Genomic DNA, 22,956 nt, shown 5'->3' on the forward strand with positions numbered 1-22,956 from the left:
GTCAATGTGGCTCCTCTCCTTTGGGGCAGTGAGGCCTAGCAGCCACAGTCTATGGACCTGCTCCTGTGTTCAGGGCAGTGAGGCCTAGTGGCCAGTCTATGCAGCAGCCCTTGTATTCAGGGTAGAGAGGCCTAGTGTTAGGCACAGGGCGGGGTAGGGGGACCTGGGCCTGCCCTACTCCACCAGGTCCTGATCCAGGGCCCCCGGGGAAACAGTAGCCCTGGTTCTGGCTTCAGGCTTCCTATTTACCATTGATTCCTCCACAGCAAGTGTCTTTCCATCTCTCTCATGCTCTGCAGGTGCCCAACCTCCATAGTCTGGGGCTCGATTGGATTCCTGATAGGAGCCTGTAACATGCATCCACTCTCCTCCAACAGCCAGCCCTGACTGAACTGAGCTGCTCCCTTTTATATATTGCTTCCACCTGGAGTATACCCAGCAAGGATGAGCGGGTGTGGCCTCCCAGGCCCAAAGTGAGTGGTTAACCCTTGCTGGGCCAGTGCAGAGTTGGTACACCCCATCACTTATACTGATCAATGATATTATTGTCTGATGTGGATACGGAGGACAAATTCAAAATTACAAACACCTTGGAAATTATGTTACCAAAATGTCTGCCAAGCAGGGCAGGGCTGAAGCTACCCCACCCTAGACAAAGGAATGTGGTTCTGCCACCCAGAAAGTACATTAAGAGACAATGGGAAATCAATCTACACAGAAGGTAAACAGGACCATCAAGCCAACAAAGGGAGAAGACAAAAACACAGAGTAGGAGATTGCAGGAAATAGATAATTTCGCAAACACCAGCAGGGGAAGAAATCAGTATGGAATTTCCTTCGCCAGGAGACTTTGTGTTACCTTCCTCATAGTTTGAATAAACTTTACAATTTGCATTGAGGGGTAACCTTCAAAAGAGTTCATATTAAAGGTACACTGGACTATAAAAGAATGGAGAGAAGAACCCCAAGAGATCCTGGGAGATCCTGATCTGAAAGCTGGGCAGCCATCTGGCAGGAAGGTAGTGTTGTAAGAATCTTATCCAGAAGAGAGGTTGTAGCTTGTATTGTTAAGTCTTAGTTTCTAGAAAGTGTTTTTCATTTTTATTAACCATTTCTAATTCTAGCCTTTGTACTTGAACTCACTTAAAATCCAAACTCCTTTGGTTAATAAACTTGCTTTACTTTTAATCAAAACCAACCCATGACTGTGTTTGATTTAAAGTGAATGTCAGCTCTGATTAATGTAGTAAGCTGTTGGGTAGTGTATCGTTAAAGGAACAAATGAACCGTAATATCTCTCTGAATGGTCCAGGAAAGGGCTAGATATTGGAAAGCATTTTTGGGAAAATTCAGGACTGGGACCCGCCACCTAAGTGCCCCAAAGACGCGGAGCGGAAGGACCCCCCGCCACTGAATACTCAGAGGAGGAGTGCTGCTGCCTAGGGCGGCAAAAACCCTGGCGCCGCTTATGTGCGGCTGGGGTCAGAGTGCTGAACCAGGGCTGCATAGCAGACACTCAGGATACTGCATGTTTGTCTGCTGGATGTTGGTGTCCAGGCTGTCAGCCACACCCTGAGGGCAGTTAAGGCACCCCGGTTTATAGGACATGTGGGGACACAACCCCTGACTGGCCTGGATTGCACCCCAGAACATGACAGTATGTAAAACCTTTTCATAGCTTAGAACTGGGGTACTGTGGTGATGTGCAAATACATGTAAGAAGTAAACATTTTTGCACGTTTAAAATCTTTAATTTGCACAGAATGATGGATTTTTATGAACACTGGAGACAAAAACGTATTTTCATTCTCTTTAGTGCACTTTCACCTCGTTCCACCTGGAAACCAGCCTATATGTCGTCATTAGTATCCCAGTTGAACGTGGAAGACAGGTCTTTCATTTTCTCCTTAAAAACATTGTCAAACCTTTCGCTCTGTGCCACAGTCATTATGTTCTTCCAGTCTCCAACGGTCCCTGGGGCAGGAGACACAGAAGAGAAATTGGTTGCTAGATACTCTGCTGCCACTTGGACATTTTATTATCATTTGAATATTGCTTGTGCAGGTAAGAGGCTGTGAATGCTGTTAGTTGGGTGCAGTTCCTTTTCTCCTCCGTTCCTTCCTCTCTCATCTCCCCAGAACGTAGTTCTCTAGGGCTTTGGTGGTACATTTCCAGTCCTGAAGGCGTGGGTAAACTACAGTAAAAAACACCCTCCCTTTTTGTAAATTGGAGTTGTACATCTCATCTATCCTTCGCGGCAATAGAAATGTACCCATTGGTGTCCATTTGATTAGCTGGGCAAATGTTTTAGTGATGTGACTTGCATGTTACAGATGTCAGCAGCCTTATCAGAGAGTGCTGCCCCTGTGATAAAACTCATGCCACTGGCAAAAACTGTGACTGTGTTTGTGGAATACAGCTGTGTCCCCGGGGGGAAATCATAATGGCCCAATTTTATTCTCGGTCTAGCTTTGTCTGCAGTGTAACTAATTTGACCCAGTATTTCTAGACAATGTCACTAATTCTGTTTTAGGAACCAGTGGTTTATACATCTCAGTTATCATCTTCCTGTACTGATTTATTTCACTACAAATTTTAGAAGAAAAGAAATAGTTACTAGTAAGAGAAATATGAGCTTCTCTGAACATTCTTTTCAGGCAATGTTGTACTAAATGGTAGGCAGTGGTTCTCTAACTTTTCCATACCACAGTGCCCACCACCATCTGGCTGGGTCCCCCTCCTATTCAGCAGTATAAGAAGATCACAAAACTCTGACACTTTTTTCTCACAGATCAAAAAAAAAGCTGCACTACTTTGCTCAATGCAATACATTTAAGATATTGCATTGAGCAAAGTAGTGCAGCTCTCTTTTAGTCTGTGGGACATGGTGTCTGGTGTATTGTTACACAGCAATACAGCCTCACTCAGCAGTCTTAGTGCCTCAAAGCCAACTGTTTCCTGGGGATGGAAAGTTGTGATTGGAAGTCCTAGGCAGCTAGCTTCACCACGTCCTATGCCAGGATCTGCAGGATTAAATATTTATTAGCGTTGGCTGCTTCTGCATTACCTTTGCGAAGAAAATGTCCTTTGCCTCGTTCCAGGAAATTGCCTTTCATGAACTCGTAGTTTGCCCTGGGATCAGTTTTCATTTGATCAAATGTAGCCTTTTCCACAACAGTGTCCAGCTCTTTTTCATTTAGCTGCTTTCCTAAGAATTTGCAGATTTTCAGCACAGCGCCTCTGAGATCCTGAAATGAACATTATTTCAAAGTAATGGTTTCTCGAATTAGAAAAAGAAAAGAACTAAATAAATAAAATGATAGAGTAAAGGATAATGGGATACTTAAATAAAGGGAAACTGAGCACATGGATATAGCATTAAAGAATAAAGATGACTTCTTATTTGGGACCTTTGTTACACTAATAAAATGATACCAGCAGGATCTTATAAGAGGGATAAAGCAAATCACCACATTTATTGCAAATACAACAGGATAGTACTGACAGCTGTTAAAAGCATTCACTCACAGAACCATTCACACAGGTTCTGCAATGATCAGTTATAGCCTTCAGTTGCTCGTGCCAAGTCACTGGCCAGGTGCCCTGGACACGAGGTTGGAGCCGAGCCATTGTCAGATGTGCATCTGATACTCCTGGAGGGTGGTTGCAGAACCAGACTCAAAGATCACAGTCCCCTGGCTCTATTTTTATAGATTTTTGGTTTAATGTAAGTCTATGGGAATTGCTCTGTCATGATTGAGATAACCATCAATCAGCTTGACCGGCGGATGGTACATTCATGACGGACAAGTGTTACGCATATATTATTTTTTATTTCTTCTTGATGCGCCTTGGGCAGATTCCGGCTTGCTCTCCGGGGGTCATCCGGTTTCCTGCATTATTTTTAGCCACCAGATAGGTGTGAATCTTTTTTGAGTTTGGCTGGTATTATTTCCTGATCGATCATTTACCTGTCACAGACACTCATTTCCACTCACCCAGCATGCTTACATTTCAGCGATTTCACATTCCAGTTTAACACGTTTGATTTACATGTTATTCTGTTTTCTCTCCTCCTTTACATTGCTAAAAAAACACGACTACAGGATTTACATAGGCACAATCAAAATTCCAAGGGATGAAAGGGTTAGTGGTAAAACAGCACTGTTTCCCAAAGTCCTTATCACCCCCCTGGCACAGACTTTCTGTTTTGTTTCTCTAGGCCTTAGATAATTAGTGTTTTTGTCCTTGGGTTAGTTACAGAAATTGCTATAACAATTTACAGCAAGGCTAAAAAGGCAGGCACACATCCAATCATTTAACTACTCTTTTCTATTCACACTTCTACACATCTAACATTAGTATATAATATAATACATATCTATTCCAACACCTTAAGTCTTACTACACTACTTCATAAGCAAGATTTTAATTCACTGCAAGAGGCTATAGCAGCATTAAAAACTGACAGGTGAGTAGCAAGTTAAGCCACTGCAAATTCCTTCACCATTAGCCAACCCATCCTCATGGCCTAATCAGGAGAGAAAGGCTCATTTCTGTGACTGTGATTACAACTGCTAGCACCATTTAAGACAAAGGTTGTCATAATTTTCTGGCTAACTGTATTTTGGTCTGTCTGTGGCAACCTATTTCGGAAGCAGAAGGACCCCTGTTGTGTCCTTTTCTAGAGTCCACAATTCAAGAAGGATGTTGATAAACTGAAGAGGGTTCAGTGAATAGTGACAAGAATGATTAAAGCATTAGAAAACATGCCTTACAGTGACAGACTCAAAGAGCTCAGTGTATTAATGGCTATTAGTCAGGATGGGCAGGGATGGTGTCCCTAGCCTCTGTTTGCCAGAAGCTGGGAATGGATCACTTGAGGATTACCTGTTCTGTTCATTCCCTCTGGGACAGCTGGCATTGGCCACTGTCGGAAGACAGGACACTGGGCTAGATGGATCTTTGGTCTGACCCAGTATGGCTGTTCTTATGTTCTTATTTAATTTAACAAAGAGAAGGTTAAGAGGTGACTTGATTACAGTCTATAATTACCTACACGGGGAACAAATATTTATTAATGGACTCCTCAGTCTAACAAAGAAAAATATAACACAATCCAGGGGCTGGAAGTTGAAGCTAAACAAATTCAGACTGGAAATAAGGTTTACATTTTTAACATTGGAGGGTAATTAACCATTGGAACAATATGCCAGGGGGTCATGGTGGATTCTCCATCACTGTCAATTTTTAAATCAAGATTGGATATTTTTCTAAAAGATCTGCTCTAGAAATTATTTTGGGGAAGTTCTGCGGTCAGCGTTATACAGGAGGTCAGACAAGGTGATCACAATGGTCCCTTCTGGCGTTGGAATCTATGAATATATATATCAGGAGTTGGACCTCTTAATGGGAAGGGTCTTTCCTCGCTTTGTTAATCAGCCTTGCTGCTACTATCAACATGCTTCCTGCTGAAGTCAGCTGAGAGGATGCTGCTGCATCACTAGCTATTTAGCTAAGAGGTGCACTCAGATACTCCAGACATTGTTTACAAAGTGTGACTAAAATCAGTTTAAAATGGATTTAGTTGAACTAGAACAAATCCATGTATGGACACTGAAAGTAGTCTAAACCTGACTTCTGCTAAGCTAGGTGAAGTTGTTAAGGAGTTACAAGCTAGCTGAGCTGGTAGAAAAGTGAAAAACTAATTTCTAAAAACAACTGAAATTTTGAAGTGTTCTGTACTTTTCAAAGATTTCACATAGGCATCTTTATTGAAAACATCAAAATAGTTATTAAAATATTTTATTTACTAAAAATCTAGTTCTAAATAGTGCAATAAAATATCATTTTTCATTAAAAAAATTACATGATCTTCAGTTTTGCAGAAAAATGACATTTTGACAAAACATCTTCAGTTCTAAAAGCAGTTTGAGAAGTTCTAAAATGTAACAAAACTTCTCCTTTCCCTTTAGGATGCCTCGTGGGATGGGTTGTGTAGCAGCCATCCTGATATGCAGAAAAGGAAATGAAGTAAAGCAAGAATATTATATTTTTAACTGTACTCACATCAAGCAGATATTCTTCACCAGGAAGCAAATGATACCTCTTGTGACTGAGTGAATTGGGCTCCTATGTGCTATTGAATGTCAATGGGAGTTAAGCAGCTAATTTACTTTGGTGCTTCTGAACATCTCACCCCACAGTTCTGATTCTTACACCCTTACTCACACTGAGAAGTACTTTTTCAAGAACTCGCATTGAAATCAATGAGAACAATGTACCTTACTCTGTGAAATGAACGAGAATCTTCACAGAGTAAAGAACAGCTCAATGTGAGTAAAGGTGGCAAAATCTGACTGAAAAATGGAGGCATTTTATTTACTGTTTCTTTCAGATATAAAGTGATTGACTGGTCTCACCTTCTTCATCTCCTCATAGGTAAGGAAGAGAATATTGAAGTCATCCCTGTGGGTGGACCAGCCTGTGATGTGATCCAGCCAGGAGCCAGCCAGTACTAATTAAGGAGAAAAATGATAGAAATAAATGTTAAGGATCTCAAACAGAAAAACCATTCAGTTATTGACATTTTTGCATCCTAATACTCTCACAAGCACAGCTTCAGAATCAATGGAGCAGACTTCCTTTTTTCAGCTTCTCTTCCCTCTGCTGTTGGGATGATATTTGGGCTCACAGAGATTTTATTCCAGTTCCTGTTTTGATTCACAGCCTTATCCTGGATTATCTTTTACTTTAAACGTGAGATAAATGACAAGCCAAGTCCATCTTCTAATCTAGGGATCTGAGGACAAGTTTTGTTTTTTCCACAAACAGACAGACAGACCGTTACATGAGAACTAATACACATTGTACTGTTACCTCTAGAATCCACTGGCATCATAGAATGGTTCTTGCACCCAGCACAACATATTTGCACTTTTATGTCCTGGATTATTTACTTATAGATAATATTTTCCATTACTTTTGATGGATTAGTGATCACAAACGTAGAATTAAATTGATAGATTCATAGATTAATAAATTCTCTGGCCAGAAGGGACCATTGTGGTCATCTAGTCTGACTTCCTGTATAAGGCAGGCCATAAAACTTCCTCCAAATAACTCCTAAACATATCTTTTACAATAACATCCAATCTTGATTTTAAAATTGTCATTGATCGAGAATCTACCATGACCCTTGGTAAATTGTTACAGTGGTTAATTACTCTCACAGTTAAACATTTATGCCTTATTTCCAGTCTAAATTTATCTAGCTTCAACTGCCAACCACTGAATTGTATTACCGGTATACCTTTCTCTGCTGGATTGTTCCCCATCGTAGGTACTGTGACAAAGTTCCTCCTCTACCTTGGTGGGCCCTGCACTTATTAGCGGATTTGCTCACCTCACAGATTTACCCTGTGAGTCAGGAAACAGCCCAGAGACTTTCCCCTCTGGTAGAAGTCACAGTCCAGGTCAATTCCTCCTGTGTTTGATCAGGAGTCGGGAGGTTTGGGGGGAACCCAGGCCCACCCTCTGTTCTGAGTTCCAGTCCAGGGCCCTGTGGACTGCAACTGTCTATAGTGCCTCCTGGAACAGCTTTGTGACAGCTACAACTCCCTGGGCTACTTCCCCATGGCCTCCTCCCAATACCTACTTTGTCCTCACCACTGGACCTTCCTTCTGATATCTGATAACGCTTGTACTCCTCAGTCCTCCAGCAGTACGTCTACTCACTCTTGGCTTCTTGCATGCCTCTTGCTCCCAGTTCTTCGCACACACTTCCTCTCCTCTGGCTTTTTGAGTTATTGCTAAAAGGCACATTTTCTACTTTAATCATTCTCACGGCTCTTCTCTGAGCCCTCTCCAATTTATCTGCATCCTTCTTCAATTGTGGGCACCAGAACTGGACACCAGGGCCAAATACAGGGGAAAAATAATCATGTCAATGTTGATCCCCAGAGTGAAACTAATCTCTTCCATTCCTCTCTGTCATTTGATACTACTTCCAACTACTCAATGGTGTTATGATCAACTATTCTGACCTCCCTGTGAAGGGTTCTTTTTAAGGCCTTTTGGGCACTGTCGTTTCCTAACCCAGTTGGTTTCAACTTGACAGCTTCACGTGCGACTCTGTGTGTTGGCATCTGAAGTGCATGCCCCATGTATGCCCAATACTTCCTTCTAATTCTAGTGGAAATAAGCTGCTGCCTGGTGATTTCTATGATATATTTATTGGTGATGATGTCTCTCCATCCAATGTCCAGAATCTTTGTAGACACTTATTTTTGAAGGCATCTAATTTTCTGTTTAACATTTTAGTAGATCTTTAGCTATCAAAGCCATACGTTAGCACTGAGACATTTGAGTTGAAAATTCTAAGTTTTGCTTTGGTGCTGTATATCTTTGATGTCCATGTGTTGTTGAGTTTAGTGAATGAGGTGGATGCTTTTCTTAACCTTGATGTCACCTTATTCTTGATGTTCCTGATGGCTAGAATAGTACTGCCCAAGTAGATGGATTATTCCAGTTTCTTGATGTTTTTGCCTTCTAATATGAAGTTACCGCTTGACATCTGAGTTTCAAGGTTCTCTGTAACTGATTCTGAGCCCTGTTTGACCTGCAGATTTTGCCAGGTTGTCTTTCTTTGTTTGTAGCTTTTGGGATTGCTCAGTAGTTTCTCAGTCTAGGCCTTCTAGGCTTTGCCATCTAGGTACCAGTTTTTGTGTTACTAATACACTTCTTCATTATCTTGTCTATGGAAATGCCAAACAACAGCAAAAATAAAATGCAGCCCTGTTTCACATATGTGTCAACAATGAACCACTCTCTTGTCAGGTTGTCCACTCTTATAGAGCAACCTTGCATCTCTGTACATGGCCGGGATGTGTTGAAGGGTTTAGTTGGAATTTCGCAGGACTAAAGAATATTCCACAATACATGTCTATGCAGGCTGTCAATGATATCAGTGATGAAGGAAACCTGAATTGTGCTTGGTGTCTGACTTAGTTCTTGCAAGCACCCTGGTCCCTTCTAGAGACATACACAAAGAACCATGGAATTTGACAGATAGCAAAACAAAAGAAGAAATCAATTGCATCGGCATCAGTTTGAGATTCAGGTCATCTGTCCAAGATGCAAGGGCACATCAAGCCCCAGATGACAGGAGCAACCAAAATCTTTGCATTGCCAAACGAAATTAAAACTGAGAAAGACCAACTTTAAACAGAACGTGGCAAAGAAATCAATAATATAAAACTGAAAACAAAAGTGTGCTCTGAGAAATTCCAGCATGAACTATGGAACAGATCTGGGGTGCTGACAGAGGCAGAGGAAGGCAGAGATAGAGATTGGACCTGAAGAAAAATGCACTGTGCTCTGAGACAACATGATTCAAGCTGCAGCAGTCACAGCCTGGTATCAGCACACACAGAGCAAGAACTAGATAAGCCAAGAGATGTCGCATCTCAACAAGGAAAGAAAAGCACTGAAAGGAAAACTCCTGAATACTAAGACAAACAAAATATTGGAAAAAGCAAAGGAAAAGTACAAGAAAGCAGACAAAGCAGTGAAAACGGTGGACATTTCAAACAAGAAATGGCCAATAAAAAGCCAAAAAGGCTTACAACTTGTAACAATGACAGATGGGCAGAGTATTTCAGACAAGTCCTCAAACAGAGTCAGCCCCAGCTCAACACCAGATATTGATGAAATGTGAACATAATCTACTTGGCATTAACACTGATGCAACAGAGACTTGATGACCTTTCAAGGTCCCTTCCAGTTCTAGGAGATTGGTATATCTCCAATTATAAAAGAGATGTCAGCAATACAGGCTGCAATTAAGAAGCTGAAAAACAACAAAATGGCAGGAGATGATCAAATCACAGCAGAAAAGCTAAAAGAACTTGACCCCACTGCCCTAATAAAACTGACAGAACTGTTCCAAGTTCTGTGGAGAAGAGACCCCTCCTGACAAGTGAAAACATGGAATCGTTGGCAGAGTACCTAAAAAGGGTGATCTCACTGATGGCAATAACTGGAGAGGAATCACACTACTCTCTGTTGTAAGGAAAATCATCTGTAGTGTGGTTCTACACAGGACAAAAGAGGCAGTGGATTCAAAGCTTAGGGGAGAAAAGGCCCAAAAGATCCTATGCAGAGACAGTCACACTAATTACCATAACAGAAGAATGTGTAGAATTTATTTTACTATGCACTTAAATTTTCAGTGTTCCATAAACTGCCTTAGTGAGAATGTTGGATTGTCAGAGATATTAAGAGAGAACTCAGGCGCTAGATAGGTTACAGCTGAGTTTTTTGGCTCTTTGGAAGGTATAAGTAGTGGTTTGGGATTGCAGGATAGGCATAAGAGTTGTGGAAAAGTACTAAACCAGAAAATTAATAGAAAACTACTTCTGTGTGTTTTCTGCATAGCGCTCAACCTCATCTCCTCAGCTGTGTTATCTGAGCACCTAAGTGGAGTTGAAATGTATTGAAATCTTCATGGTTAGGTTTCAGAGTGAAGAACCAATTGAGATACACAAGACAACTTGCACTTTATTGGTGCAATGCATGTGCCTATGCAGCTCCCCTGGACCAGGGCCAGCTCTAGGTCTTTTGCTGTCCCAAGCAAAAAAATTTTTGGCTGACCCCTCCCCCCAACCCCAGCTCTGGGCTCTCACACCCCCCCACACACCAGTGCCTCCCCCACCTGCATCCCCTGCCGCCCCAGCCCCGGGCTCTCTCTTCCCCCACACCCGCCCCAGCGCTGGGCTCTCCCTCCCACCCCACGCAACCCACACCCCCTGCCACCCCAGTGCTGGGCTCTCTTTTCCCCCCCACCCACACCCCCTACCGCCCCAGCCCTGGGCTCCGCCCTACCAATGCTGACTCCGCCTGCTCCCCCCTCGCCTCCAGCCAGTCCAGCGCTGGCAGGGTCGGGGTAAGCAGTGGGGCTCCCGGGCCATGCCTCAGCCCAGGGTTCCTCCAGCCAGGGCTCCCGCCTCCAGGATCGGCCGGGACCCAGAAGGGCAGAGGAGGGGGCTGAGGAGCCGGGGCAGGGCAGCCCCAGAGAGAACGGAGCCCCAGAGAGCAGGACGCAGGCCCCGCCCTCTACGGCCTTCCTGCTGTTTCTGGCTGCTCTGCCGCAGTCTCTGGGTGGCTCGGGCCGCTTTGCCACAGCCAGAGTGTCTCCCACTTGAAGCCCGCCCGGCCCAGCCACAAGGTGCGGGCGCTGCTCTCCTGTGGCTAGTGGCGTGAACTGCCGCGGCTCCAGGGCGCCCCCCGCGCATGACATGCTGCCAGCTCTAGGCTTTTGCAGCCCGAAGCAAAAAAAAAAAAAAAAGATGGCTGGAATGCCGCTCTGGAAATGTGCCGCCCCAAGCACATGCTTGGTTTGCTGGTGCCTAGAGCCGGCCCTGCCCTGGACTACATTTATACAAAATCTCTATTGTGAACTGTGAATGATACTGCATTCACTGCAACCTTAGACCCCAGGTTGTGATGTGGAGGCCAGGATTTTGACCAGCTCCATCTTCTACGTAATTTACCCACTCCAATAGTTTATTTAGGCTGTGGTTGGTGAGCAGGACTTAGCCTTTTAGCAGTAAATGAAACCTTACCTTTCCCAGCTAAAAACCTCTCCAGAAAAACATTAAAATCTGGTGTTGTCTCAAGTAGGACTGAAAGGTTGGAAAAATGAAAATAGGAAACTGTAACATCCTTCGGGTTTCTGGCTACATAAATAACCTGCAAGGTAAAGAGAGTGACAATCTCAGATATATTAAAGCAGAGGTGGGCAAACTATGGCCTGGGAGCCACATCTGGCCCACAGGACCATCCTGACCAGCACTTGAGCTACCGGCCAGGGAGGCTAGTCTCCGTCCCGTCCCCTGCTGTCCCCCTTTCCCTTGCAGCCATGCTACCGCACGGGCAGCGTGGCTGGCTCTGGCCCGGTGGCACGACTTCCAGTTCTGCCACTCTGAGTGGCATGGTAAGGAGGCAGGGAAGTTGAATAATGGGCAGTGGGTCCTGGGGGGCAGTCAGAGGACAGGGAAGAGGGGGCAGTTGGATGGGGCTGAGGTTTTGGGGCAAGGTGATCAGGGGACATGGAACGGGGGTGGGAGAGTTGGATAGACATGGGAGTCCCGGGGGGTCTGTCAGGGGATGCGGGGGAGGTGGTTGGATAGGATGGAGTTTCTGGGGGGGGATGGTCAGGGGATGGGGAACAGGCGGGGTTGGATAGGGGGTGGGGCCCTCAGGGGGCAGTTAGGTGCGGGGGGGTCCTGGGAGGGGGCAATCAGGGGACAAAGAGTGAGGGGGTTGGATGGGTCAGGAGTTTTGAGATGGACAGTCAGGGGGCGGGAAGTGGGAGGAGGCAGATGGGGGGGGAACAGGCTGTTTGGGGAGGCACAGCCTTCCCTACCCGGCCCTCTATACAGTTTTGCAACCCCGATGTGGCCCTCAGGCCAAAAAGTTTGCCCACCCCTGGATTAAAAGGACACAATTAACCTAAAAATATGTGCTCTTATTTGCTATTGCTGCAAGTAACACTAAAATCATTGTATCTGAAAAGAATAAGTACTTTAGTAAATAGTTTATCCTAATTAAAATGAATGGGATTTTTTGTGTGTCTTTGCCAGCATTTTCTGTACATTCTTTGGAATTATTGCGCTTCCTTAATTCCAAAGACCCTCATGCACATGCATAACTGTCTACATGTGATAGTACCATTGACCTCAATGGGATTACTCACTGCTGTAAGGTAAGGAACATGAGTACTTAGAATCAGGTTTTCAAGTTTTTTTTAATTTTTATATGGGTCTTTCACACAGCAAGAGAGGAGCAAAAACATTTAAAAAATCATGGGAAATGTGATAATAAACCGCACAAAAATTAACAGGGAGTGCAGTTGCAGGTGTACTATCTAAAAAGAATTTAAACTTTAATAAATTGATTTGATTTTGAATTCCTTTTAAATACAAACACTGTTAAGTCAGCAACAGATATTTATTTGTGTGTAGTTTGGTATATTGATAAAGTATTTCAGTGAAAAAGATATCATTCAACTAGAATCCTAGTAAGCATGAATTTCTTGCTCTTTCAAAAAAAATTGTAGCTAGAGATATTTTTAGAGAATTTTAGTGGATACAGTGTTTAAAAAGTAATGCTAACGTGCATTGCTGCACACCTTAATCAATTTCTCCAACAATTTGGAGCTGAGAATTTCAGGAAAACCACACAGACAGCTAAGGCATATGGTGGTGCACACTAAGAACAGCCAGCCAGAAGCCAGGAAGAGAAAAACTCCCTATACCATCAACATGGTCTTAAAATTGTGAAAATCTACATGAGCCCTGTAAACTATACAGAAGCAATACAAGATTTTCTAATCTCTGTAGTTAAAATTGTGCTATGTGCAGCTTAGGAGATGTTGTTGTTCCATTTACTTTTACTGTCCCTGTAACTTTAAGGACTCTTTCTGCATGGGATATGGGGTGAGCTATAAAGCAAATCAAGAGGAAGGTTCCTATGGATTGAGAGGTTGCACTGATGGAGCTCATGTGGTGAAAGCTCTGCACCATGCATCTGCTCATTGTATCATAGGTGTTACTGCAACAGAGATAAGGAAGCTGCAAGGGTGACTGTGAAGGGAGTCTCCTGGGGAAGTGGGTGCACAGCACATGCCACCTTTCAGGAGAGATCCAGGTAGCAATGTAAGAGATTGGCATCGCTCCCACAAGGCAATTCTCACAGGCCAGCACTGCACACCTTCGGTGTGAATGACTCTTAGGGAAAGCAACACAGCAGGGCAGGGCAGCCATCTCCATGAGAGACAGCTCAGTGCAAATCCCTGACCCTGGAGATCCTTCCTCCTGAGCTGCATCTGCCACAGTCCACACCGCTATCCTTAGCAAGAAGTTTCCTGATGTTTAAAGATACAGGAGACATAAAACATGGATAACATAAGAGCGTACAATTACATAGCTACATACATCACCACAACAAAAACACTGTAATTTACAATATAACATACAGACTGCAATGATCATAACCCATCACTAACGCCCCTTTTAGAGGGAGCTGTCAGGATGAGGCAGAAGCAGTTCCATTTCTTGGCCCAGAGACCAAGCACAGCAGTTCCATGAAATATGGGATCTCCACTGAAACTGGACACTGAAGTTCTGAGGTCTTGATTGAACTGGTTTTCCTCCCTTTGGCTGGGTCTAGGGACATGGAATGGAAGAAGTGAGCCCCATCCCCATGCAGGGGAGATTTGCTTTTGGAAGGGTTGTTGTGGGGAGGACAGACAGTCTGGCCCTGAGGATTTAGATTGATTTATTGGTGAAAGCTACCAGTTTTCCTGGGTAATGTTAATTAAATTGTAAAAACAGTATCACTGACTTTTGCTCTCCTGTTCTTCAGATCTCTTGGAACTAAATAGTACGGCAGGTGACTAGCAAAGAGACGAGGTGATGGACGACGGACATAATCCATATTACGTATGTTATATTCCAGCCATGGGACTCTGTCTATTATTTCCATATTTTCTGTTCCATCTCGATGGCCTTCATGATAAATCAAGCTCAAAATATTCTGAGTCCACACAGTTCCTGGGAAAGAAAATAGCCTTATTTGAAACAGCTTTGATGCTAATTTTATTTGTAATGTCATGTAATAATGTGCCATAATCACAATCTCTTCAAAACTGTGTCTCATTTCACCTTATAAATGAAGTCCAAAAATTGGGCTTAAAGGGAGTCCATTAATGCAGCAGGGATGGGAATCCAAACAGCATTATACTTTTGTACATTTTAGTTTTAAAAAACCCATATCTATCTATGTGCTGGTCAATAACTAAATCTTCAAATGTTTTTACCTAGGGTATTCAGGTTCCCCATGGAAACGGTGATTACTATGGGTGACCAATTTTGAGGGCTTTTTAAAATATGGGGTCCTATTACCCCCACCCAATTTTTCACATTTGCTGTCTGGTCACCCTAATTACCACAGACTATTTTTCTCCCTCTTATGTAGCCTCAGTGCTGCAGCATGACTGTCCATTACAGTAATAGCCAGTGGATTCACTGGCCCTATCCAAAGCACCCTGTATACTGTTGTTCTGAGAGTATGTCCAAAAGGTGAATAAAACCAGTTTGCTACTACAGAAACAAATACACGTGGTTTATTACAATACATATTTGTGAACAGCTTTTGGCAATAGTTGCCCAGTTCAAATATATTTTGCAGATTATAACAAGGAAGCTGACGTCCAAATAAATCTGTTGGTCTTTAAGGTGCAACCAGGTTCCTTGTTGTTTTTGTGAATACAGACTAACACGGCTACCCCCTGATACTTTGCAGATTAACGCTTAGAGGTAACCTTCTGCCATTGCTTAAAACACAGGGATGAAACTGAGATAATGTATCCAATAAAATGTTGGCAGGTAAAAGATTTTGAACTGCTACCACCAAAATAGGTCATAAAGGTGGTCAATAAGCGGTGGGGTGGTGGGGGTGTGTCAATTAAGGTTTCAGACAAAAGTCAGATATGATTTTCCGAAAGAGAATCAAGCAATCAGTCTTACCTGATTTTGGATAAGTAACAACAAATACATCACTGTCTCTGATTTCAAAATCCTCCAGTGAATCTATGTATTCACGTGTAACAATGTCTGGCACGAAATAAAATCCTTTATGTTTGAACAAAAATTCTTCTGATGGCTCCATTGTTAACTCAGTTTCACTCCTATGTCAAGAATCTGCAGGTTAGAAAACATTATTTTATCTCATTTTTATTTTGGTGTTATCTATCCTCAGGACAAAAATTTTAATACAATATAAACATAACAGATCTCCTTTTGATAGGAAAATATATATTAACAAAACCAGCAAACTGAATGACCGTGTAGAAATGGCACTTTTAGGGACTGGCATGAGAACAGAATATCTTTTGCAGTTAAAAGTGCTGTGTGATACATTGTCTTTGAGTTATTTACTTGTACAAGTGTCTGGTATTCAATTTTCTAACTTTACAGAATCCATGTAAATGGGCACTTAAACTCAGAGCTACTCAAGGAGCTCACCACAAAGTCCAGTGCATTCCATGAGCTATGACTTAGTCCTTGTGCACAACCAGAGTAATGAGGCTGCAGTCCAATTAATTTTGTGGCTGGTATTTTGTACATACCATCTTATTATTTCTGATTCTCTCTCTCTCCTACTTCCCTGTTTAATATGCAGCAAAAAGTCTTTTGGCACCTTATAGACTAACAATCCTGAGCTGATGGTGTCAAATTTGCAGCAAAAAAACGTCAGGACCAGACTTCAAAGAGAAACTGCTGAGCTTCAGTTCATCTGCAAATTTGACACCATCAGCTCAGGATTAAACAAAGACTGTGAATGGCTTGCCAACTACAAAACCAGTTTCTCCTCTCTTGGTTTTCACACCTCAGCTGCTAGAAGAGGGCCTCATCCTCCCTGATTAAACTAACCTCGTTATCTCTAGCCTGCTTCTTGCTTGCATATATATACCTGCCCCTGGAAATTTCCACTACATGCATCCGACGAAGTGGGTATTCACCCACGAAAGCTCATGCTCCAAAATGTCTGTTAGTCTATAAGGTGACACAAGACTTTTTGCTGCTTTTACAGATCCAGACTAACACAGCTACCCCTCTGATACCTATTTAATATGTTTCTCCAAGTCCCTCTTGTCTAGTAACATAAGTTCAGCAAAATAGAAGGGAGGGAGAGGAAGTTTATTTTCTCTCAAGAGTTTTCTTTGCTAATTTTATTTTTGGCCACAATATTTTGTAAGGTTCTTCACCTGTAAATCAGTGACATCATGCCACATATGTGCCAGTGGAGCACATTGGTTATATCCCTTCCAACAGAGAGTAGAGAGACAATGAAATGGGAGTAAAATAACCTTCTAGAGGATTTCACCTCATATGTCTGTTACAGTATTTGAGTTGGAACAGGTTTTAAGAAATCTCCATGTAGTTTACCAGATTAAGTGAATTGATACCCAGGCCTCTCTCTTTAAGGCTTTCCATAATATATGTCTTTTTTTGTGTGGTATACAACTAACAAAGAAGAGTAGGTATGTGGGGGAAAAAAGCCCTTGTTAGTGTCATTAGACAACATACAAGGCTCCATACGAGTAACTACACATGCAAGCTCAGTGACATGACTTAGGTCTGACCTACACTACAGAGTTAGCTCCATGTAAGGTAGCTTATGCAGAGACGCTGACATCCTGAGTTCCCGGAGGGTGCTCGACCCCCACTCCACTCGGTTCACCGGGGGAAGGAGACCAAAGCCCTGAGGTAAGTGGGATACCAGGAGGAAGCATGAGCAGGAGAGCACAAGATGGGAGGACTCCTGCCTCATACTGAGAAAGCAGAACGATCAGTGAGTTATCTTAAGTGCCTATACACAAATGCAAGAATCCTGGGAAACAAGCAAGAAGAACTGGAAGTCCTGGCACAGTCAAGGAATTATGATGTGATCGGAACAAAAGAGACTTGGTGGGATAACTCACATGAGTGGAGTACTGTCATGGATGGATATAAACTGTTCAGGAAGGACAGGCAGGGCAGAAAAGGTGGGGGAGTTGCATTGTACATAAGAGAGCAGTATGACTGCTCAGAGCTCCAGTATGAAACTGCAGAAAAACCTGAGAGTCTCTGGATTAAGTTTAGAAGTGTGAGCAACAAGGGTGATGTCGTGGTGGGAGTCTGCTATAGAATACCAGACCAGGGGGATGAGGTGGACGAGGCTTTCTTTCAGCAACTAACAGAAGTTGCTAGATCACAGGCCCTGGTTCTCATGGGAGACTTCAATCACCCTGATATCTGCTGGGAGAGCAATACAGCGGTGCACAGGCAATCCAGGAAGTTTTTGGAAAGTGTAGGGGACAATTTCCTGGTGCAAGTGATGGAGGAACCAACTAGGGGCAGAGCTCTTCTTGACCTGCTGCTCACAAACAGGGAAAAATTAGTAGGGGAAGCAAAAGTGGATGGGAACCTCGGAGGCAGTGACCATGAGATGGTCGAGTTCAGGATCCTCACACAAGGAAGAAAGGAGAGTAGCAAAATAAGGACCATAGACTTCAGAAAAGCAGACTTTGACTCCCTCCGGGAACTAATGGGCAGGATCCCCTGGGGGAAAGGACTCCAGAAGAGCTGGCTGTATTTTAAAGAATCTTTATTGAGGTTGCAGGAACAAACCATCCCAGTGGGTAGAAAGAATAATAAATATGGCAGGCGACCAGCTTGGCATAACAGTGAAATCCTTGCTGATCTTAAACACAAAAAAGAAGCTTGGAAGTGGAAGATTGGACAAATGACCAGGAAGGAGTATAAAAATATTGCTCAGGCATGCAGGAGTGAAATCAGAAAGGCCAAATCAGACTTGGAGTTGCAGCTAGCAAGAGTTGTTAAGAGTAAGAAAAAGGGTTTCTTCAGCTATGTTAGTAATAAGAAGAAAGTCAAGGAAAGTGTTGGCCCCTTACTGAATGAGGGAGGCAACCTAGTAACAGAGGATGTGGAAAAAGCTAATGTACTCAATGCTTTTTTTGCCTCTATCTTCACAAACAAAGTCAGCTCCCACACTACTGCACTGGGCAGCACAGCATGGGGAGGAGGTGACCAGACCTCTGTGGAGAAAGAAGTGGTTCAGGACTATTTGGAAAAGCTGGACAAGTCCATGGGGCCGGATGCACTGCATCCGAGGGTGGCGGATGTGATTGCAGAGCCATTGGCCATTATCTTTGAAAACTCATGGCGGTTGGGGAGGTCCCGGATGAGTGGAAAAAGGCTAATGAAGTGCCTATCTTTAAAAAAGGGAAGAAGGAGGATCCGGGGAACTACAGGCCAGTCAGCCTCACCTGAGTCCCTGGAAAAATCATGAAGCAGGTCCTCAAGGAATCAATTTTGAAGCACTTAGAGGAGAGGAAAGTGATCAGGAACAGTCAGCATGGATTCACCAAGGGCAAGTCATGCCTGACTAACCTAATTGCCTTCTATGAGGAGATAACTGGGTCTGTGGATGAGGGGAAAGCAGTGGATGTGTTATTCCTTGACTGTAGTAAAGCTTTTGATGTGGTCTCCCACAGTATTCTTGCCAGCAAGTTAAAGTAATATGGGCTGGATGAATGGACTGTTAGGTGGATAGAAAGCTGGCTAGATCACCGGGCTCAACGGGTAGTGATCAATGGCTCCATGTCTAGCTGGCAACCGGTATCAAGCAGAATGACCCAAGGGTTGGTCCTGGGTCCGGTTTTGTTCAATATCTTCATTAATGACCTGGAGGATGGCGTGGACTGCACCCTCAGCAAGTTTGCAGATGACACTAAACTGGAGGGAGTGGTAGATACGCTGGAGGGTAGGGATAGGTTACAGAGTGACCTAGATAAATTAGAGGATTGGGGCAAAAGAAACCTGATGAGGTTCAACAAGGACAAGTGCAGAGTCCTGCACTTAGGGCGGAAGAATCCCATACACTGCTACAGACTAGGAACTGAATGGCTAGGCAGCAGTTCTGCAGAAAAGGAGAAAGGGGTTACAGTGGACAAGAAGCTGGATATAAGTCAACAGTGTGCCCTTGTTGCCAAGAAGGCTAATTGCATTTTGAGCTGTATAAGTAGGGGCATTGACAGCAGATTGAGGGACATGAGCATTCCCCTCTATTCGACATTGGTGAGGCCTCATCTGGAGTACTGTGTCCAGTTTTGGGCCCCACACTACAAGAAGGATGTGGAAAAATTGGCAAGAGTCCAGCGGAGGGCAACAAAAATGATTAGGGGCACCATGACTTATGAGGAGAGGCTGAGGGAACTGGGATTGTTTAGTCTGCAGAAGAGAAGAATGAGGGGGGATTTGATAGCTGCTTTCAACTACCTGAAAGGGGGTTCCAGAGAGGATGGATCTAGACTGTTCTCAGTGATAGCAGATGACAGAACAAGGAGTAATGGTCTCAAGTTGCAGTGAGGGAGGTTTAGGTTGGATATTAGGAAAAGCTTTTTCACTAGGAAGGTGGTGAAACACTGGAATGGGTTCCCTAGGGAGGTGGTGGAATCTCCTTCCTTAAAGGTTTTTAAGGTCAGGCTTGACAAAGCCCAGGCTGGGATGATTTAGTTGGGGATTGGTCCTGCTTTGAGCAGGGGGTTGGACTAGATGACCTCCTGAGGTCCCTTCCAATCCTGATATACTATGATTTCACCCCTTCCCCCAAACCCTGGCCCTGCCTCTTCCTCTACCTCCGCTCCACCTCTTCCTACCCCTGCTCTACCCCATCTCTTCCCGCCCCAGCTCCTTCTCCTCCCCCTCAGTGCCTCCTGCATGCCATTGAACAGCAGGCTGGAGGGCTGCGGGGGAAGGAGCTGATCAGGGGCTGCTGAGCACCCGCTATTTTTTTTTTCCATTTCCTTTTACTCTTCAGGCTGCACTACAAGCTCTACAGAAGTTTTCAGCTTGATGGACACTGCAAAAGGGCTGGTCTAGGGTGGTCACTCATATGCAGGAGTACGGGAGTTATAACCTTTCTACAAATATCAAATTCCAGCAGTGATGTGTAGAATGGCATCAGGCCAGCCAGGTGCAACAGTTGTACTTGTACACAAACCTGTTTCTCTCTTAACTTTTCCATCCACCTGTGCTGACACAGCAGGAACTATCAATTACCAGTTACAAGCTCCATCATCATGCTGATATTGTAAAACAAATGATGGCTTAAATTACATTTACTTTCACCAGTCAACTCTTTAACACACACTGTTGTTGTGACTTCTTTGTTGGATAACCACACACACACAAAAAAGCATTTCAGGATCAGATTCCCATGCCACTCAGCTTATTGCCAAAGAACAGCAATGGAAAATATTTCCACTGCATACAGTTCACTGCTGAAGCTTATAAAATATTTAATTCATTCACAGATTTACTGATGGAGATGTTTTAGTAATACATTATATAATAAAATAGCTACCTTCTCTGCTCTATTTCTGCTGCTCTCCGACACAAGCCCACACTGCTGCCTTCCACTTGAATAGACAAGACTGATATTCACTCCTAGAAACAGGAGAATACTTTCTTTACAGCTGGTGTGCAACCTGATTGGAGTTTTAAGGGGGTGTGTTTTTTTCTTTTGATCTCTTCCAACCCTTGACCTGAAGTCTGACCACTAGTGAAAGATTACAAAACAGGGTAGTTCTTAGAAATGTGAAAAGAGTTCAAAATGTCTGAATAAAAATATGGCAAAATGACTCAAATTGCCTGAGTATGTCTGAATTAAATAACTCAACAGTAAAACTATTCAAATGAGAGTATAGTAGTTTTCACTTTCACTCCAACTTTTTTATACCAGCAGCAACATTAAGGAAGACGGGAGAAATGGAAAGAGGAAAAAAAAGAGGTGGCAAAGTAGATCTGAGAGTCATCAGCATAAAGATGGCAGTTAAAACCCTATGGCTAGAGCATGGGATTAAACCATACAAAGGAACATTTCTGCAAGGGTAGCCTAGGGATTGAGAAGATCCCCATAGGGAAGGAATTACCTACCTCTGATTTTGAGTAAGATGCCTGTGTCATCTGCTGATGTGTATAAACTGGCACTAAGCACACCTCTGAGGCTCAACCCTGTGCCCACTGAAAACTATTGGAGTTTTGCAGTTGACTTCAAAGAGAGACATTTAAGGCAGACATGCCAAACCCGTGAAGAAAAAAAAAATCGTAGAAATTCGGCTTGTTTTTGGCTTAATTGGCTTGTGAGTTGCTTGTTGGCTAGTTTTTGGCTTGTAGCTTGTTGGGCTTGCAGCTTGTTGGGTTTTTTTTATTGGCTCCCAGCAAGCGGGGGTAAGCAGGGGTTAAGCGGGGGGAGAGAGTCAGGGGTGCACAGCAGGCCCATCACAGTCCCAGACTGCACCCCGGGAGGAATCTAGTCACATAGAATGTTGTGGTTGTTAGGGATTGGCTTGTTTTAAAATGGGATTAGCTTGATTTTTGGCTTATTGTGAAAGTTGGGGTGCTTATTTACTGCATGAAAGTTGGCAACTGTGATTTCAGACCTCAAATGACAATTTTAACTCCATAGTCTCAGAACCCACAACTCTCACTTTCTTTTAGTCTGGAATGACACTAAAAAGAAGCCATTTACCTAAATCATCTGTAAGACTGGAGATTGTATTTCACATGATTTTACAGAATTGACATGGGAGTGTGTGGTCATAATTAGGTTTTCCAGTCTATTCTAATTTTTCTGAGCTTTTTCTTTCATTTTCTTGAAATATGGAATTTCCTAGAAGTTCCCAAAAAATAAGATTTTTTTTGCTTTATTCATTTTACTCATGACTGCACTCAAAAACAAAACAATGTAAAACTTTTGAGTCTACAAGTCCACTCAGTCCTACTTCTTGTTCAGCCAATCGCTGAGAAACAAGTTTGTTTACATTTAGGGGAGATGATGCTACCCACTTTTTAATTATGTCACCCAAAAGTGAGAACAGGCATTTGCATGGCACTGTTGTAGCTGGGGTCACAAGATATGTACATGCCAGATGCACTAAAGATTCACATGCCTTTTCATGCTTTGGCCATCGTTCCAGAGGACATGTTTCCATCCTGATCATGCTCTTCAAAAAAAAATAATGCGTTAATTAAATTTGTGACTGAACTCCTTCGGGAGAATTGTATGTCTTCTGCTCTGTTTTACCCATATTCTGCCATATATTTCATGTTATAGCAGTCTCGGATAATGACCCTGCACAGGTTGTTCATTTTAAGAACACTTTCACTGAAAATTTGACAAAATGCAAAGAAGATACCAATGTGAGATTTCTAAAGATAGCTACAGCACTCAACCCAAGGTTTAAGAATCTTAAATGCCTTCCAAAATCTGAGAGGGACGAGGTGTGGAGCATGCTTTCAGAAGTCTTAAAAGAGCAACACTCTG

General features: G+C 43.2%; 1 protein-coding gene across 1 annotated transcript; it reads right to left on the reverse strand.

Moving 5' to 3' along the window:
- Window positions 1-1,811: 1,811 nt before the first annotated feature.
- Window positions 1,812-21,184, reverse strand: LOC120400189 (amine sulfotransferase-like). The gene is made up of 7 exons (XM_039528600.1): window positions 20,995-21,184; window positions 15,591-15,764; window positions 14,407-14,615; window positions 11,625-11,751; window positions 6,423-6,517; window positions 3,068-3,248; window positions 1,812-1,974 (listed from the first exon to the last, which is right to left on the reverse strand). The coding sequence occupies exons 2-7, from the start codon at window positions 15,730-15,732 to the stop codon at window positions 1,850-1,852; spliced, it is 879 nt and encodes a 292-aa protein (XP_039384534.1). The 5' UTR covers window positions 15,733-15,764; window positions 20,995-21,184; the 3' UTR covers window positions 1,812-1,849.
- Window positions 21,185-22,956: the final 1,772 nt, after the last annotated feature.

This window comes from Mauremys reevesii, linkage group 3 (genome assembly GCF_016161935.1).
Source record: "Mauremys reevesii isolate NIE-2019 linkage group 3, ASM1616193v1, whole genome shotgun sequence".
Taxonomy (NCBI): Eukaryota; Metazoa; Chordata; order Testudines; family Geoemydidae; genus Mauremys; species Mauremys reevesii.